General features: G+C 53.8%; 1 protein-coding gene across 6 annotated transcripts in view; it reads left to right on the top strand.

Moving 5' to 3' along the window:
- Positions 1-6816: 6816 nt before the first annotated feature.
- The window catches only part of MPRIP (myosin phosphatase Rho interacting protein), a 132791-nt gene continuing 120337 nt past the window's right edge, over positions 6817-19270 (top strand). For 3 of the 6 annotated variants that reach the window (XM_059716798.1, XM_059716800.1, XM_059716799.1), the window contains exon 1: positions 6818-7055. In XM_059716798.1, the coding sequence (XP_059572781.1) occupies positions 6936-7055 (120 nt within the window). In that variant the 5' untranslated portion in view covers positions 6818-6935. Of the gene's footprint in view, positions 7056-19270 lie in introns of all 6 variants that reach the window. The other 3 variants (XM_059716801.1, XM_059716803.1, XM_059716797.1) reach the window with 2 other exon arrangements.

Consider the following 19270-nt stretch of genomic DNA (forward strand, 5'->3'; position numbering starts at 1 on the left):
CCCAGGAGCTGATCCCAGCCTGTGTGGCCCACCCACGTTTTCTCTGGCAAGACGCAGGTGAAGCTAGGCGGTGGTTTCAGGGTGATATTTGGTGCCAGGATGCCTCCCCATGGATCCAGCAGGATCTGCGGGGCAGTGGATCCAGGCTGAGGTCCACTAAACAATCTAGCAGAACAAGAAGAGCTTCCCTGCAAACCTGTCTGGCCACATTCAGCCGGGCTGCTAAAACCAGTGGCACAGTTGGCTGGACGGGGCTGAAGGGCAGGACGGGGCTGAAGAAAACAGGATAAAGTGGGAGCTTTCTCTCTCCCCTCTCTGCCCTGTTTCCTGACTGCAGGTCCCTGCAAGAAAGCGGCTCCCAGGGGATGCCAAGAGGTTCCAGCCGAGCCCAGATTCTGAGCCCAGGGACCAGCTCCTGCCACATCAAGGGCCCGGTCTCCTCTTGCTGGGGGACCGTGGAGGCCTGCTGCAGGGAGACACGTGATGGGCCGTGTGGGAGGGATGGGCTGAGCTAGTCCAGGTTCCTCTATGTGCAATGAGTCTGGACATTTTTTAAAACGTAATTTAATTTAATTTTTAATAATTTGTATCCTATGCCAAATTAGGCAAAGCTAATTCCAAATCCAAGAGTCCAGAACCATCAGTGGCCCTACTACCGGCAAACATCCTCCACCCCCATCCGGGGCTTCAGATGTTTCCATATCCTTTGGTGGGTGTCCTACATGCAGGTCCAAGCCCAGAGGCATGGGGTTTGGATGCCCCCCGAGTTTTGCTTGCCCTTAGCCATCAGGCCCTCGGAGCAAGCAAGGGAGGAGACTCCCATTTCCATAAACTGGGTTTAAAGCTGCTGCACCTCGGCGGGTGCTGAACCACGCCAAAGGAGGGACTGGGGAGTGGAGCAGGTGTGACTGAGCTCTCACTTTCCCCTTCTTGTGGGCATGGAGAGGAGGAACTGAGGCGTGTGCCCTTCCCTCTGGGTGTGTGCTTGTTACACCTGTTCTAGTTCTAGTGAGGTGCCCAGTGTAAACAAAGGTCTAGGATGCAACGTGCCAGGCGAGCACGTTCCCTTACGAGAAGAGCTCGTGGGTGCAAAGGCGAAGGCTCCTCTGGTTGCATTGCCAGCTCCCACAGCCTTTGGGGCACTTTGCTTGAAGTGCCAGTGCTTGGAGGCCTGGGATGACAGATTTCTGCTGGTTGCTCCCTCTCCACCTTGCAGCTCCATGCATCGGGGTATTTTTAAGCCTTCCTCAGAGACATTGGGTGTTGGCTGCAGCCAAAGGCAAGGATTTTGCCCGGGCTGTGCCAATGCTTCTGCTGAAGGTTCCTGGCTACAGGGTCTTGCCTCTCCACTCAGGTTCAGACTGATTGCCATATTTAGAGTCAGGAAGGAGTCTTAGCCCATGGTCAGATTGATATGGACTGTGGGGGGGGGTTTGCCTTCCTCGCAGCAGGGAGTGCGGCTTCTACCGGGGATCTCTTGAGTGTATATTAACAACTTCTTGTACAAGCAGGATGTTGCCTGCTGTGGTCCCCCTGCTTTACCTATGGCAAGTTAGGGTGTTATTTCTTGTGTTGTATCAGGGTTGGCGGTATTTTCACAATGAGTTCAGATTATGAGTTGTATAGGATGGTTTGGAGAGGGCTGATCCTGCCTCTGGCAGGGGGTTGGGTTAAATGAGCTCTGGAGGTCCCTTCCAGCCCGATCTCTCTGTGATTGCATGACTGTGAATTTCAGTAGTCATTCTGAAGCAGAAGAGCCAGTTCCTAGACCTCGTGGCAGTGGTAGAAAACCTGAGAAATGCAACCTAGATTGAAAAAAACCCACATTTGTTATTTAAAAAATAGTTGGGCTACTAACTCCAATCTCCTGGGGCCTCAGGTTGTGAGTTGGGAACCCTGGGGTGGGGTTGGTGGTATCAATCCAGCAGCCTGAACTCTGCCACCTGACTCTTACTCCCTTCCAGTTTCTCTTAGGACAAGTTTCTGGCCCCCTTAGTCCTGTGGAGCGGGGACTTCTTCCTCCTGTGGTGCTATTTGTTCCAGTGGAATGAAAAAGGGGTTGTCGACACGGGGAAGTTGTTGTTCAGTCAAGCTCGGCGGTTTATTTAGGGCATGCTTGCTGCTTCACAGTACCTCCCCTCCCGGCCATGCTCAGTGCGAGATAACTCGCTCTGCTTTGAAGGTGGCGTAAGTTGCTTTGCACAAAGGTGCCTTTCCTGCACACTAAGCTCATCCAGACTAGTTAGTGCTCTGTACATTTCCACCCCACCTTAGTGCTCATTAGCTTCCCTGTGTAAAGAAACCTTTTGTAAGGGAGATGTGACTCTAGTCCTCCATAAGGAATCTTAATATATGGGCTTGGCTGGTTCCCCACGGTGTATAGCCTGGATTAAATGGGTAGGGTGTATCCGCACCGAGTTTTACCAATGTTAATTTACTGTAAGTTTATTTGCAGTCATGGTAAAAATAGTCATGAAGAAGAGTCCTTCAGGCTGTCGCACAGATCACACTACCCCCAGATGTGCGATGCGGCTGAGTAAATTCCTGGTAGGCCTCATACTTCACAGATCTGGTTATAACCCGGCAGCCGTATTGATTTTTGCATTTTGTTTCCGTGTTTGAGTTTTATTCCTCTAACTGGTGAACACTCCTGCTGCCATAACCAAAGCCTTTTTGGTGGGGGCTGCCTTTTTCTGTAGGTCACACTGCATTCATCTGAACGGAGCTCACGCCTCTCCGAGGTAACAGAGGGTGTGCGCACCTGTGGCATGGCTGCATGCAGCTAGCTGCTGAGCTGAGTTCCCAGGGCAGTGGCACCTCTGCTGCTGTTTTGAGGGTTATCTCTTTACAGCCAGAAAAGGCCTAAGAGGAGGGGGCTGAAATCAAAAGCAGGCTGTGGAGCAGAGAGAAACATCAGACCCTCTCTCCTGAGAGCGAGATATTTGTAGGCTTTACTTATTACAAGGAAATGGGCTGTATGCATAGGGGAGGTGCCCATATTATCCACAAACACCCACCTTGCTACTGCCATCCCTTGTGTGCCAGAGTATCAACACTGTTGTTATGAAGATGCTGGCTGGGGAAGGGACCACCGAGGCGACATAAGGTGCCGCTGTGTCTGTGCAACCCTTCTTTTGGGTGACAACAGGGTCTGCCCTCATTTGGAGAGCAAGTGTGACTGTCAGCAGGTGAGAAGGGTTCTGCTTCCTCCTGGCTGTCCAGTTTTCGTGGCCAGGGCCACCAGGCCACATGCATCAGTCATCCCTTCCCCACCAGCCCTGGATCCCCCCAGTGTGCGCTCCACTGGCAGCATGCAGACCCCCCGCATGGGCTGTGCAGGTGCTGCGTGGACTCCCAGGGAAGACAGCTGTCCAGACCCACAGGCTGCGTGTTATGTTCTTGTGGGCTACGTGCAGCCCGTGCACTGCCAGTCGGACAGCCCTGAACTACAGGAATCAAGATTCCTGGGGCAGCAGCATGAAGTGATCAATGTGGCTTCAGATGGAAGATGATTCATCTCCTGTCAGCAAAGAGCAATGACATGAGAGTGTAGTAGCAGGGTGCCCATGAGGAGGTGGACTGGCGAGCCTGAGGAGACTGACAGCCAGCCATGCTTGAAGGGGAAACACTTGCAGGATGATGGGGCTGCTGGTGTTTGGGATCCAAGCATGAGGCAAGGAGTAAGTGAAGGGCTGGCTGGGCTGCAGATAAAGATGCCCACTTTGTCCCGTCCCTTGGTGCTGGGTCACTGGGCAGACAGCACATCCCCCCCGATGCTGCCCACCTAGCCGTGAGCCCACGAGTAGAGAAAGACAACACGCTGCTCAGCTGCTCTTGCCTTGTCATTGCTTTCCAGACCAGAGTGAATTTCTCAGCACCGTTTGCATTGCTTTCTGGGTAACCAGTTTGCTCCTGGGCGGAAAAAGAAAGGCAGGAGGTGTGGATCCTCCTAGCAGCGTGCCCCTGTGACAGCTGTGGTTCCAGAGGTGCGGAGGCAGGAGCTAGAAGTACTTCTCTGAGCTCGAACCAAAGGACACCCCTAGATGATACAGCTCTAAGGGCGTGCCTGGTCATATGGGCTGCAAAGCCCAAGGTGGCCAGATATGCTGCTGGCCACATCCCTCCCCTGTGTGCCAGGGGCTCCACACCTCAGTGCTGATGCTGAGAGCTGCCACATGGACTTATTCACCCAGCCCTCTTAAAAGTCTTAGCATCCAAGTCCCCTGGCTCAGCTCTAGCATAGCAAGAGAGGTTGCACGGGATCGATGAAAGCTAGGAGTGCTGGAGGCCGGGCTGCTCCTGGTAGCATCAGTGACGAACTGCTGGGGCTGTTCACCACAGAGCTCAACTGATGAGAACGTCGATGTTGGAGCTCAGAAAAATATTGCTTATTAAAAGACCTTCCCATGCTGAGCAATGGCGTGATGCTGGCTGGGAGTTCAGACACCTGGGCTCTTGTCAGAGCTCTGGCACCGCCCCTGTAGTACGACCTTGGTTGAAACACTTCACTCCATGCTGAGATGGGTAAGCTGTTCAGGGCAGGGACTACTTCACACTATGTGTTTGTAAAGAGCCTAGCACCACAGGGCACTGAGCTCAGTTTGGCTTCGGAGATGCTAATACAATACAAACAGCTGGGTATTTGGGGAGGAGGGGGGAAGAAAACCCTCAGTACCCCAGCCCAGGCGCAGACTGTCCCTTAATGCCACCTCCAGAGCATACTGTATTTACACTGCAGAGGCAGAGTGCTTTCCACTGAGGAAAAATGTGCTGAACAAACAGAAGAGTTTCTCCCCCCACCAGTTTATGGCTCAGGGGCAGGAGGGGCCATGCAGCAGAACAGAACAAACATCAGCTGGGGTGCGGTCTTCTTGCACGAACCTGGCTGCATTTTCCTGCTTCTCGGTTTCCCCAGCACTAGGATGGACCAGCCATCTCCATGCTAAGGGAACAAGCTGAAAATGTGTCTACACAGCCATGCTTCAAACCTAGGCAGGACCTTATCCAGTAGCTAGGACCACCGGGGCATGGATGGGAGACGAAGACCATGGCAGCCTCACAAAGCAAGGATCAATCAAGGGAGGGGGTGATGCATGGGAATATTAGCCTCAGGTTCAAGTGCTGGGAGGTGCAAGATGACTCCTCTCATGCATGCGCTCTGCTTGCAAACCATTGCCTGATGACCACTAATCATGCTCTGCTCTTATGTACACTCCAAAGCCCTTCACAGAGGAAGCCAGCCCTATTATCCCTCTCTTGCCAACTCAGGCAGTGGGATGAAGTGACTTGCTCAAGGGCACTTGACAGATCAGTGGCAGAGCCTCGGGCCTCAATGCAGTGGTCCACCCACACAGCCTTCTGGAGCAGCAGCTGTTGCTTGGTGCCTGTGTTGCCCCTGCCCTGTATTTCTGCCCACGTGGCATCTCCTGACTGTAGAAATCTGAGGCTGCAACCTGCAGATCCCTGCCAAAGCTTTCCTGACTCCTTTCCTCAAGCCATGGGGTTACTGCTGGTGAGCAGCTTTGTTTCTGCATTGTTATTGCTTAAGCCCACATTTTTTTTTCTCTTATCTTAGCACATTTTGGCTCGGATGGTGCGATCCCAGCTGGTTACCATGCTGCTGGCTGGGTGCTTCCCCTCACGCTGTGTGTTGGCACAGGTAAGTACAATGCGCAAGAGAGATCCCTGCCCCGCTCCCCTGACCCTGCCCATCGATACTGGGGCTGCCTGAGGCTCCACTGCTGTTTGCTGCAATCAGGTCTGGAAGGGGCTGTGTTTCAAAGCAGGTTGCGAGTTATTTTTTAACAGCTGTCCCCAAGATTGTGGAGGGGAAGAAAGCAATCTGTCCAACTGGTAACGAGGAGGGTGTTTTCTATGCGCATAGAGCCATGGCTTCGGTAGCTAGGCAGGGGGTTAAGCACTGGAACAGATCACCTGGAGAGGCTGGGGGAGCCGGGTCCCTGGAAGATTTTAAGGGCTGGGAGACATTTGTCTGGGAGGGCTCAGACACGCCTTGCACCCAGGGCTGAACTAGATGTCACCCCTCCAGGGCCCTGCCAGCCCCACGTCCCTACCACGTCCAGGCTCCAGAGTGCCCCTTTCCTCCCAACAGGCTTTGGCACCACCAGCCCAAGCCTGCGCCGCTTCCTCCTGGCGGGAACCGGGATTTAGACTATTCTGCAGCCCAGGCTGCGGCTGCAGAGTCGGAGCCTTAATGCCTGCAGCATCCCCCAAATGCGCCCACCTCTGGGGTGGGAGACAGCAGCTCAGCACACAGCAAAGGGAGGAGGGTGGGGCAAGCCAGGGGGTCATGCACGGAGCAGGTGCTGCCTGCCCTGGGGACGCTGTGCAGACCCCCCAGCCCCAGGGATATCCCAGGGGCCCTCCTGTAGCAGGCAGCACCCAGCTGCAGCTCCCCAAATGCATCCTCCCACAGCTGCTCCAAGGGCCATGCACCCCAAGGGCACACATCCCCCTAGGGCCATGCACCCTGGGCACATATCTCCCCACCCCCTCAAAGGGCACACATCTCTCCTCCACAGCCATGTCTCTATCCTGCCCCGCAAAGGGCCATGCACAAGCCTCCCCGCACAGCTCCACCAACCTTAGCGAGCCCCACTCCCCTCCTGGACACTGCCACCCTTGCTACCACTCCCCCCGCCGCTCATTGGCTAGAGGTTTCTTTTGTTAGCAGCCAAGTCGCGCTGCCATTGGCCCGGCGGGCGTGCCACTCCAACCGCCCCGTGCCCTGCCCGCCCCCGGGCCTGAGGCGCGTGCGGCGGGGGCGGGGCGAGGCCCGGCCCGGCTCGGCCCCTCCCCCCCGCCCCCCGGCCGGTCTGAGGCGGGGATGCCGCCGCCGCCGGGCGCACGGAGCCGCCGCGCTGGGGCCGCGCTGGCGGGGCGCTGAGGAGCCGCGGGAGGGGCCGGGCCGAGCCATGTCGGCCAAGGAGAACCCGTGCAGGAAGTTCCAGGCCAACATCTTCAACAAGAGCAAGTGTCAGAACTGCTTCAAACCCCGCGAGTCGCATCTGCTCAACGACGAGGACTTGAACCAGGTGAGTGTGTCGTGTCCCCCCCGGGACGCGTCCAAGATGGGGGGTCACGGCTGGGCTGGCGCTGAAATCCCTTCCCCGAATCTAGGACGTGCCTCTGCGTGCTTCGCTTCTCGTGGCGGCCCCGGGCAGGGCAGGGCAGGGGTGACCCCAAATCCCAGCCTCTCCATCCCTGACAAACCCACGCCCCGGGGGCGCACCTGGAAGTTGGACGTTGAAGCCCACTCCCCCCCCCTTTAAAAGACACCAAGATGGTCCCCGCGCTGCGGATGGGGGGAGCGGGGACGTCTCCCCTTCCCCGTGGCAGCGGTTGTGCCATCTGGGATGAGCCGTGCTGCCCCGGGACGGCGGTCGAGCGCCCCCCCGTACGAGGGAGATGCCGAATTTTTGGGAGGCTAATACGGAAAAAATGTAGCTGGGGGAAAAAAAAAAAATAGCTCTGGTGTGCGGGAAGGGGGGCGGGGAGCAAGCGGGAGAGGCTGCTTGGACAAAGGGAACAACCCCCAGTAGGTTTCCTCCTCCTCCTCCTCCTTCTTCTTTTTCTCTTTTTTTTTTTTTTTTGGTAAAGAAAATAATCATGTCCTCTGTTCCCACAGCTGGCAGGGTGACTCACGGGGGGGCTCGGTGACTCAAAGTGCCTCCTGGCTCCGCTCCGGGAAAACAGGGCCCGTTTGCAGGGTGTTTTGTTGGTTGGAGGTCGGCCTTGTGTCTCGGCTTCACCCCGGGAGGGAAAGGCTGAGGCTTTCTGCCGGGAGAGCTGGGCCGTCCCTGGCTTTGTCGGTGTCCTGCTCCCGACGCCCCCTTCCTTGTGTGAAATTCAACGTCAGTGCCAGGGGAAGGCTGCCCCGCGGCCCTGCCTCTGTGGAGGGGTGGATTTGACTTGATTTCTGTTGTAATTTCTGCATGGGGGGGGTAGGCGCGATCGGGGCGCTCCCCATAGTGTGGGGATTTGCTAGGGTCGCTTCCCCACCTCTTTTTGGAGTCGCTCTTCATAGGCTGCATGGCCGTTCTTGGCTCTTGGTTCTTGGCTCTTTGTTTCGAGCAAGGGAGAAGTAATTCTGCTTGAAAGATAAGATGGTGGTTTTGTATTGATGTCAGTGTCTTGAGGTGTACGCGCTCCTGCAAAGTATTTCATTTACTGCTGGTCGGAGTCACTTTGACCTCTTATTCTGTCCCCCAGCGCCCACGCACTGAAGAATCCCATTAAATAGAGCGGCATGGCTTGGTATAGTGGACGTTGATGTAAGGAAGTTATGTTTTCATGCATTCCAGTCATGCGTTACCCAGCTGCTAATATTACAGGGAGACTCGCCTGAGACAGGTTGCCTTTGCTCTCCGGTACGTAGCTGGGCTTCAGGTGGGATATCTGTCATTGCAAGACCTGGATATGTAGATGCCTTTTTCACAAGGTGGTTATTTTTCCATGTATTGTTGGGACATCACTGAATCCTAGACAGTAGGGCGGATGACATTGAACTGGACATCATGTCACGTCTGTGCAACAGATTGAAACCCATGCTCTAAGCATGTGGTAGAAGAGACACCTTATGCCAGGTTCATAGATACAGCTTTTGAGTTACCCAAGTCTGTTCTCTTACTACTTGCCTGGAGGGGAAGGTGTGGGTAATTGTTGTATTTTTTCCCCAGATTGCTGTATACATAACGGATTGTATCCCTTTTCCTCGCCCTCCCTACGCCATGTGTTGTCTGGGATTGTAAGCCCTTTGGGGCAGAGACTCTCTTGCTTTGCATGTGTTTGCAAATTCTTGCATCTCTTGCAAACATGCAGTAATAGTAATAGTTGCTCCCTGCTCAGGAAACTAGTAGGAAAACCCCCCTGAACACCAAGACTAATGAACTTGGATCCCTTTAATAATCATAGTACTTAGCACTTCCAACTTCAAAGCATTGCACAAACCCTAAACCTTTAATCCTCCCAGTGCTATATTTCATGAGTTGTTTTTGTGTGGGACTCAGGAGTGAGTTGTTACAACTGATGGTGGCTTTGTGTGTTTACTGTGCATGAAGAAACTCCATTCTGCCTCTCCTGGCCATGTGTGTGTACGGACCTGTATGCAGGCTTGCTACAGACCCTGCCTAATTACTTTGAAGTCATAGTGAATGAGGTTTTCGTATCTCCAGGGCTCTTTTAGGCTCCAGTCCAGCAAAGCACTTAAGCGTGCATGCAACTCTAAGCATGTGAGCAGTCCCATTGACTTCTATGACCATTTGCTCCTCCACTGAAACCCTTTAGTTAGGAATCTGTTGCAGTGCTTCGAGGCCCCCCCTGAGGTCCCCAAAGCAGGTCATGACGGAGGGGTTGTATCAAGCTATTCCTTGCTTCCCCTGGTGTGTGCTGTATCTCAGTTGGGGGTGGGAGCTAGAGGGAGCTGAGTTTTGCAAGGTTTGCTGTCTGAACTGGACTCTTGAGATGCTGATGTTCCTCTTTTTGCTGCTTTCTGCCAAGGTCTGTCTTGTGGAAGTGGAGACCACTGTCTGGGTGAAAGGGGAGCGTGGTCTGCTTCTTAAGAGGTGCTAAATGTACTTGTCTCTTCTTGGGTGGGTGTGAGGAGGAGTGCCCCCCCCCCTCCTCCTTTGGGGTCAGTGGTGCTGTATCATGTTAGCACCTGCCTAACAGGCAGGATCCAACCTTTGTGTGTTAAAGTTGGTGAGCAGTTGCTCTTGGCACAGAAGATGGCCAAGGATGTGTTATCATCAGACCATGAGAAGCTCCAGAGGGCTGTTTACATTGCTTTGCTCCAAATTTGGCTGCTGGCACAGCTTGGGCCTTGTTTGGTGGGAAAGGCACCCAGGGGCAAGTGGGCTGGGAAGTCCCTCTCCCACTCTGGGTGCAGAGGCCTTTACAGGGCAGGAAGCTGCGGCTGCCCTTGGAGCAGACAGTGTCAGGCATCTGAGGACTTGCCTGTGGGGGGGTTGTGTCGTGCTTAAAGTCACTGATGTGCTCCAGAGCTGAAAGGTTTCCTGTGAGGCTGTAATGGACTTCTTCTTCCCAGCACCTGCTCTTCATCCCTTGGTTTGGGTGAGGTCTGAGAGCAGGCCACAGATGAGTCCAAAGGAAGTGGATGGGCAGGCTTCTAGAAGGCTCTGGAGGGTGTCAGCAGACTTGTGGGGTAAAGGGGACAGGATATATTCACTCCCAGACTGCCCAGACCCATCACTGACACAGGATGGACAAGCTGCCTTGGAGATGCCAGTCTTCTCATCCCTAAACTGCCATCCGGGGCCAGAAGCAAGGCCCAGCCAGCTCAGTGTCATGTGTCTGACAGTGGTGAGCAGTCACTGCCTTACAGAAAGTGTGTAAGAAGCAGGGTATGTGCAGAGTGCTGTGCCCCAGTCACCAACCATCACATCATGGGGAGAGGGCTGCCTTGAGCTAGAGGCCGCCTCCCTGGCAGCTGGATGCAGTTGCTCTGCATGAGCCTTACCCATCCTTGCAGATTCACTTGGAGTTGGAAGCGTCATCATTTAAAATGTTCAAGGGACAGTCTCTGGTTAGATTGATCTCTGAGGTCAGAAATAAGCTTCCCTTCCCAGGACAAGTGGAAAAGAAGCCCAGGATTTCCAGTCAAAACACCTTCTTGATTCCTTAAAAAATGAAACACGATGAAACCTTCTGCTGGATCCCAGATGTTGCAGGGTCACGCGAGCAAGGACTGGTTTCTAAGCTCCCTCCTGCTCCCAGTGCCCTTGGCAGTAGAGAGAAATCTCCGTGCAGCCTCAGATGAAGCTCTCTCTCCAGTGTGCTTCGGAATTAAAAAGTTTTCCCTGGGGAAAATGAATCCTGCCCCCTGCCATTTTAAATGGACTAGAAACTCACTCGAAACTTGAGGGAGCTGAGGGAGGGATACAGTGCAAACAGGCAACATGGAAAACGGTGGGAAGTTTAAACGCATTTCTTCTGGTCAAGGGGAATCTTTGTTTTCTCGCAGTGATAAGCGGTATGGAGAAGGGATTTCTGAAGACATCTGTGTTTTGACTGACTTAGCAATGTCCCTTTTAAGATTGTGCCATGGATACCCAAAGGAATACCCAGGTTAAAAATAACGGCCTTTCTCAGCAGCCTCCTGCCCCTCAGTGCCCACCCCCCCTTCCTGCCTAGGAAGAGTAGCTTTATTTTAGTCTCTGGGTCTCTTTGGGCAGTGTTATTATCCAAAGCATTAGTCACTACATGGGCCTGTGGTCTGCCTGCCTCCCTCCAAGGAGCCCTGAGCTCATTTGGCTCCTGGAGTGGTGGGTAAAAGTACAGGTTCCTTCATACTCCGTCTTTTGCCCAGGCCACTCTTCTCTGAGCCTGCAGCTCCTTAGGTTTCAGGGGCCTTGTTTTCCTTTGCTTCATCTGCCTTGATGGCCAGCATGGGCACCTTCTTCTGGCTTTCATAGTGGTGCATGGGTAGATGAGGGTGGCACACGGTGTCTTTGAGGGGTAGTTGGTGGAGGGTGAGGGGAGGGAAGTGAGGAATCTGAAAGATCTTGAGGGGATGGCGGCAGCTCGCATCTCTGACATGATGGAGAGAGGCAGGCAGATGTAGGGAACCTGGAGTGCAGTTTTCAGAGAGGGCTGGGCACTGTTCCTGCTCCCTTTGAGTTCTTCCCTTGGTTTCTGCGGGAGCACGGTCAGGGCAGGGGGAAATATGCAGAAATCTAGCCCAGGACTGCTTGCTGATAGAGTGATGTTGAACCACACATGCAGGGCACCCATCCTCTTGAGAAGCCTCTTTGCACCAAGAAGGGCTTCAGTGAGTGCGTCTACGTAAGATGCTTAATGCACAGTAGACTAGTTCTACTGCACGTTAGGGCATCATGGGAAAAACCATGCTAATGCACAGTAGAATTAGTCTAGCGCACATTAAATGTCACAAAAAACTGTGCACACTTGCTACTGTGCACTTAGAGATACTAAATTTAATGTGCAGTAGCAAAGGCTTATCGATGCACTTGTAGATGTGCTCAGTTTTGCTTCTGTAAGCTCCATTTAAGAACCTCCTAGGCTTCACCAGCTCTGAGTTTCAGGCTCTTTGAACCCAGATTGCTTATGGTTGTCTGTGGGATCGGACTGCCTTGTGCCCTTGTTCTTCTGAGGAACTGATGGCCAAGTCCAGCCTGGCGATCTTGTAGCAAGTTTTCATGGGGCTGAGTAAACTTCCCTCCTCCCCCAACAGTACTGCCTGCAATGAAAAGAGGTGGATTGTTCAGTGCTTCCAACCCTGGAGGGTCTCAGGCACAGGCCAATGCATACAGTCAGATATCTTCACAGCTGGCCATTTGGGGTTTGCATATACATGGTGCATTTTGGTTGCTGAGGGGGAGGAGAGAGGACCTTAGCAAGCAATAGGACCTCAGCCCGCTGAGGCTGGGGTTGAAATAAGGCCTTAACTGAGACAAGTTCCCAGTCTCGTAACTCTTTAACAGTTGCTTTTGCAAGAAGCTGTTCCTGCTGCTAGGGCTAGAAGCGCTTTTCCCTGGGCCAGGGGCCTGTTTCCCTAGCTTGGCCACATCACACCCTGGAGGGCCCAGATAGGCAGGAACAAAAGCTGTTTTGTGCCCTCTTGTGTCACTGTGTGAAAATACCCAGCGAGTGGCTGCAGTGCGGCCTGGGCATTCCCCACAGCATCTGGGGTGCCTGGGGCAAGGCAACCTTCTTGCTGTCTCCGTGCTGGGGTTGGCTGTCTCCACTCCTGCCTTTGCCCCTTGTTTTCATTTATTTGGGAGAGGCAGGGGTGCAGTACGATCCAGTGTCATTTCCTTGGTTTCCCTCGGCACTGAGGGCACTCTAACCTTTCCTGAAAAGCTCCAGCCCTGGAACATAGCCCCTGCCTGCACACTCGCATTCCTTGCTTGCATCATGCTGCAAAAATCCAGCTGTAATTGCTTAATTATTAGGACCAAACAGGGGAAGATTCTCTGAAAATGTCAAACCCGCCTCTGCGAGCTGCAGCAGTGGGGAGGACTCAGAACTTGGCAGCTCCTTGGAGATGGCAACAGCCCGTCCAGCCAGGAGACGACCTTACCTGCGGCATGGGAAGGAGTTCCGGGGAAAGGATGGCATTTTCTTCCTTCTATAACTCCTTTCCTTAAAGGTGGTTTCCCTTCCCACCCTACGCAGAACGTCCCTGCAGGAGGAGCAGCTCAAACGTGTTAATGAGGTGGGGGAGGGTGCCAGAGGCATCTCTGGATGTTCAGGCATCCTGCAGACTGGAGTGAGGACAAAGTGCTTGGTTTGTTGGTGTCAGTCTGTTCTTCCCCTGTGGCTGGGCACAGGAACTCTGCTAAGGGACACAGATTTGTTCCTTGTGTGGCTGTTCTGGGGCCTGAAGTGGCTCCTGCCTTCTTGCATCAGCCTGAGGTCTTTGGAGAGCAAAGTCCTCTTTGTGTCCCAAGAACAAATGCTGTATTGGCAACAGCTGTGCAGCTTCCCTACTTCCAGCTCCAGGGCACAACCCTGACCTGTGGGGACCCTGCTAGTCGGGAAGGAGAGAGAGAGGTCAGCGTGTTTCAGCTGTCCTTGGACTTGCCTTCGAGGTCGCTGAGCTGCAGTGCCAGCCGTTTGCACACTCAGCTACCTGCCTTGTGTTTGCAAAGCAGGTGTGCTGTGAAATGGGGGGTGGAGGGGCTTTGGACATGTGCCTGGTTCTTGGAAAATCAGCCCGCTCATGTCGTTCCCAGGTTAGCTGCCCCTTTTGGGGAAGGTCAGACCTGTTAATCACCAGTGGCTATTGTCTGACCTCCAGAGAGGCAGTAGCCCCTTCTCGGGATGAGAGCTCTTGGATTCCTAGGGGAGTCCCATTGCTTGGATCACCTGGGATGAGATGGTTCAAAGCCCTCTGGTACCTTGTCCAACACAGCCTGCACCTGACCTTGTCCCAATCGCCTCATCAGACCCTCAGTGCTTCTTTGCCCTTGTTCTGCGCCAAGGAGTGAGCAGAAGGGGCCTTCCCTGGCACCTTCAGTGTCATCTACTGGTTACAGGTTGCAGTGGAAGCAGCCAAAAGCTGTTCCAGCTCTGACTGTGATCTGGGGGAGACTAGAGGAGCAAGAGGAGTTTATTCCAAATGCTGGAGCCCCTGGCAGGCACATGAAGTTGGGGGCTGGCTGGAATTGGGGAGAGGGCTTGAAGAGCAATTCAGGGAGCTTTGCAGAGGTGTTGCGTTGTGCTAGGGAGCATCTTAACTCTGCTCCCTTCTTGCTTCTGTAGTCCCCAAATCCCTCCTGCAACCAGGGCTGTCTGGGGAGGAAAATTCTTTGTTTAGCTGTAGAGAAAAAGGAAGACTTTTTGTGCTTGAGGTCACTGCTCCTCAGTCCTGCCCTACAGGAGCAGCCCCTCCTGCTGTTCCCATCCTGAGAGCACCCCACATCTATGCTTGAGCCACTCAGACTTGTTCTCTCGTTTATTTGGCTTCTCTTGTGGGACTAAGGGCCAGGGTAGGGGATTGTATTGAGGTCATATGTTTGCTGCTAAGCTGAGAATGAGCAAACTTATGGCCAAGACCTCCCTTGCAAGGGTCACTGCAAGAGAGCAGAAGAGGGGCTGGCAGGAGGGACCCCATAGCTGCGTTGCAACTGCCTTTAAAATAAGAGGTTGTGGGGTAGGATTGTGTCTAAACCAGATGGGGGCCAAGGCTTCACTTTGCTTGGCCTGTGCCTGACCCTGCAGGAGGCCGTAGTCGTCCAGGTGGGCCCAGTTCACAGAATCTGTACCACTCGGTGTTTGCGGTGGGGTCTGCACACGGGTGGAGATCAAGGCTGTGCCTGGATCTGATTAGACCTCAGGGCACAGGCTGAATGAGAGCTCTGCTTATGGCCTTGCTTTTATTAATAGCTTCCATTCTTGGTATTTCCGAGGCCGGCGGTGAGTGATGTTTAATGATCTTTTCCTGTCAGAGCTGCTCTGGCTGCTCTAGTGCCAGCGCTTCCTGGCAGAGCAGCATGTGAGGGAATGGACAGCCCCCCTCCAGATGCCTCTGCCTTGTTCCCATGCCCCTGCCTCTCCCTTCTCCAGCGCTTGATGGGAGTCTTACTAGCCCTGACTCATCCTGTTTGAGCAGCCTGAAGTCCTTCTCGCCCCTCGACTCTGACTTCTGCAAGTTCCTGAGCATTTGTGTGGATTCAAAGCCCCCCTCCCATGGGATGGGGAGTGAGGCCAAAAGGAGGCAGGTGGGGATAATGGTGCCAGCAAGGAAGTGTTTGTGTTCCTTGACTTATCCATTGCTGCTGCCTTTCCAGGGCAGGGGCTGGCAAGACGGCTGGCATCCTGAGTGGATCTGTTCTGCCTTCTCTCTGACAGGAGGGTGTGGGTTCATCCAAAAGGCAGAGGTGGCTTGTAATGAGGAGAGGACGGGCAGAAGTCATCCTACCTGTCTGGGGTGGGGCCTTGTCAGATGCGGGAGCATATGGTACTGTAGCAGAGGAGGGCACATCTTCACCTGAGGGGCCAGAGGTCAAGCAGGCTGACCTGAACGTCCTGCTCATGAGCCTAAAGCTCTCACTGCCCTTTCCAGCAGTAGGAGCAGCAGCCCTAAAGAGTGCCCTTTGGTTTCTGGGCATCAGGATGGAAGCAGGGATTGTGTTGTACCCCAGTACTCCGGTTTGTGCTCGCCACATCTCCAAATGCAGGGGTGGGGGGCATGAATTCCCTATGGCACCACCTCTCGCAGATGATCTGCCACTGCTGAAAGGCCCTGCATGGTTTCTAATATCTAGCCCCTCCAGTGGAGCGCTCCCCTTTCTGCAGGTCTCTTGGAACAGGGCCGGAGGGCAGTTTTCATCATGTGAATTGTGGGATATAGGTCTAAGTGGCACTGGAACACAGCCCTTCTCTGTTGCCGGTCACCCAGGGACATGCCACAAAGGGGGAACCGTTATGAGCCATACTTAACAGCTCTAGAAACCTAGGTCAGAGCATCTGAATCCCAAATCCAGAAAGGCCCCAAGAATGGGTGTGATTCCAGGGAGATGGGGCGCTCAAGACTTGGTTCCATCCCTGGAGTGATGCTATGAGTGAACATACCCTCTCTGGCCCTCCATTTTTCCTTTCTGTAAAAGCCCAGTAACGACTCCTAGCTTGCCAAAGTACCTGGGATGAGTAGGGGAAGAACAATAGCTGTTGCTAGCATTGAAGTGTCTGAAAAGCCCCTGGCAAACCTTCTTAGCGATAGAGGCTTGGGCATTGGGGGTTCTTGGCTGTTCCTGCGAGTGGGACTGCATGCTTGGTTCCAGCTGACACCAGACCCTTACAACACTTCTCCGTGCGCGTTTCTTTTTTTTCCTCACTCAATTGCCAAATTGTCAAAAGACCAAACTTTGAGCAAAAAAAAAAAAAAGAAAAAAAAAAATCCTGTCTGAACCCAAGACAGGCTGATTACGTCTGCGGCAGCCTAAACAGATTATCCCAATCCAGCATGTGCACAGTGCCAGGAATCTTTCCCGGCGAGTAATTCAAACTCTCCCTCCCAGCCCGGTCGGGAAGGCTGCTCCAGGGGAATTCTTCACCATGGCTGCTTCAAGCTTTTGATTTCCCCCGTGTTCCCGGCTGCTTTGGTGTTACTGTCAGTGTTAGCCCTGTTTTGGTTAGGAGGTGAATCTGGCTTTTACATACGGCCTGGGATGACGGCCTTGGCTCTTTTGCTGCTTCAAGGTTTTCTGTTCTGTGCTGGTTGCTTCCTTGTTGGTCTTTGCCTCTTAGAGCGAAGGGGCTTCCCTTAGAGGTATCTTTTCCCCCAGAGTGCCAGGCTCAAGATGGTTTGGTCAGAAGAGTTCCCAGATGACAGTGCTGGTGCAGGTCTCTCTGCTTAACAGCTTAGGTGCCCTGTGCCAGGCTGCAGTGAGCTTGGGGTAAGTGCTGCCTGAACGTGGTCCAAAGTTGGGTTGCGTAGCTCTGCGTCATGGTGGCAACAGCTCTGCTGACCAGTATCTGACTGTTCTTGGGGTCTTGTCAGTAGGTGATTCTTGGTTGCACCTGGGGTATTAATGAAGATTATAACCATAAGAAGTGGGGCTGTGTGCCCAGACCTCACAGTTGCCCCTAGAGCCTGTCAGCTCTTCACTCTATCCCTGCCTCTGGTGAGAGTTGGGTGGGGGGATGCAGCAGCTCTCCCCAGCAAGCTGCCACTTCATGGTCAGCCCATGTCTGCAGTGACTGGGAGTTGGGAGGTGCGAATGAATCTTAGCCCATTTCTTTAAGAATGGACAATTGTGTCCCAAACCCCACTGATGCCATTTGCTAAACCCCACTGCTGTCTTGGCTGTTCTGCCAGAAGCTGGTAGTGTGGACATGGCCTGTGTTGAGTCAGGGGTTGCAGAGGGAAGGTCATCATCACAGCTCCTCCTAGCATGTAGCAGCACTGGTGCAGCACTGGTGCAGCTTGTTTCTCCAGGAGGAGCAGATGTCTCCCTGAGGAGTGTCATGCAGCCACAGAGCGCCCCTGGGGTGGATGTGGCTTGAGCAGAGGCCTGGCAGTGCATGGATGTGGTTGTTGAGCTCCCTTCAGTCAAGCAAGTAGCCTCTTTGGGCCTGGGTCCTCACAGCTGCCCAGCCGGTACCTCTTGCCAACCAGCATCCAGAATACCTCATCGGAGCCATTCTTCTGCTGTTTTTACCTTGGAGGCCCAAAAGAGGTGGTTGAGGAGCCAGCCCCTCCATCCCAGGCCTCCTGCTGACACTCAGGTTCCTGAGGTTGCAGGAGCTGGGTGGTTCCTGTCCAGAGAGCCAGGGATTCCTGGGCAGTGTCAGTGCGGCAGCTTGACAGCCTTGTGTAAACGCGTCGGGGCCACTTCCTTCTCCACTTCCTCCCATTCTGCGGCCTCATGGGCTGGCCTGGAGGCAGCCTCTTCCTTTTGACACAAGACAGGCCTGAAAACAGCAGCGCTAGGCTCAGCATGGAGGGAAGACATGCACCTGCTGCCCCCGACTAGGGCTGAAGGGTCCTGGAGTGAGCAACCACTTATCAATGAACCTTGACAGAGGCATTTATAAGAAAGGGGACAGAGCTAGGCCTGTGGCTCCTATTGGTGAACTCAGCTCTTGGAGTACGTTGTGGGTGAGGGCAGAAAGACTCCCTGGCTTCTTGCATACCTGGTGATTGCCAAGAGCACGGCATTTCATCTGTTTCTCCAGGCCCTGTCATGGAAGGAGCCTGCACCTGCCCCTTAGTTGCCCCCTTCTTGAGGATGGAGGCTGAGCAAGACCAGGCTGAGTCAGTGACCTTTGTGTGCCAGGCAGGTGCTGCAGGAAATGGGGCTAGTGATTCAGATAACGTGCTGCTCTGAGTCAAAAACGCTGTCGCTCCAGTGCCACACGACCCAAGTCCTACTCACTTGTGGCCATTAAAGCGTCTGTGGCTTTTTTTTTAAGGTGGGTGAGGATGTTAGCTTTGGCCAGGCTCCAGTTGGGGTAATATCCCTTTGCTGCAGTTTCTGTTGGGTATAATTATTTTTCACTTCCCATGCTGTAATGGATGCCACCACACCCTAGGTAGCTGCATTTCAGTGTGAGGTGCAAGTTTCTTATCTGCCTGACCTGGGTGTTGCATGGTTTGCTTGATGTTTGTCAAGTGCGTTGAGATATCTGGAGGAAAGGCGCTGGAAAGCTGGTTAAATATTATTACTAGTCACACGATTCTGGGAAAGCAGCACATAGCAGCCCAGGGGACCTGCAAAATGTGCACGCCTCTTAAGTGGTCACACCGGCGTCTCTGGGAACCTGCGTGGCCTCAAATCCAGTTGGCTCGATCCTGTTACAGAAATTCAGTACTGTTCAGCTTCCGTTTGGCGCTGGTTGGCTTTATCATCCTCACCCTTGACCTGTACTTGGAGAAAACAAACTGTGTGCAGAAGTCGGTGCTGGGCTCTGGTTTACTTCCAGGGTGTTTCCATCCCCTGTAACTCACCTGTGCACGAGCCTGCTCCAGTGTAGCTAATGATACAACTTGCCGCCCCCTTCCCCCGCAGATGCACTTGCTTGGGTGTGAGAGTGGCTTGGTGTTGTTTAGCTTAGGCCTGATTTATAGCGATGCAGGCAGAGCTGTGAGTGTTTCCATGCTTGCAGCTGCTCAAGAGTGACAGACCCTCTTTCAGCTGGAAAAGCAGTGCCAGTCCCCTCACTCAAAGAAGGCTTCTGCTACCATGGGTGTGTCTAGACATGCCCATGCCTTCTGCTAGCTGCTCCCCAGAGTGCATTTCCCATCCTGGTGGCATAGCTGCTG

This window comes from Alligator mississippiensis, chromosome 13 (assembly GCF_030867095.1).
Source record: "Alligator mississippiensis isolate rAllMis1 chromosome 13, rAllMis1, whole genome shotgun sequence".
Taxonomy (NCBI): domain Eukaryota; kingdom Metazoa; phylum Chordata; order Crocodylia; family Alligatoridae; genus Alligator; species Alligator mississippiensis.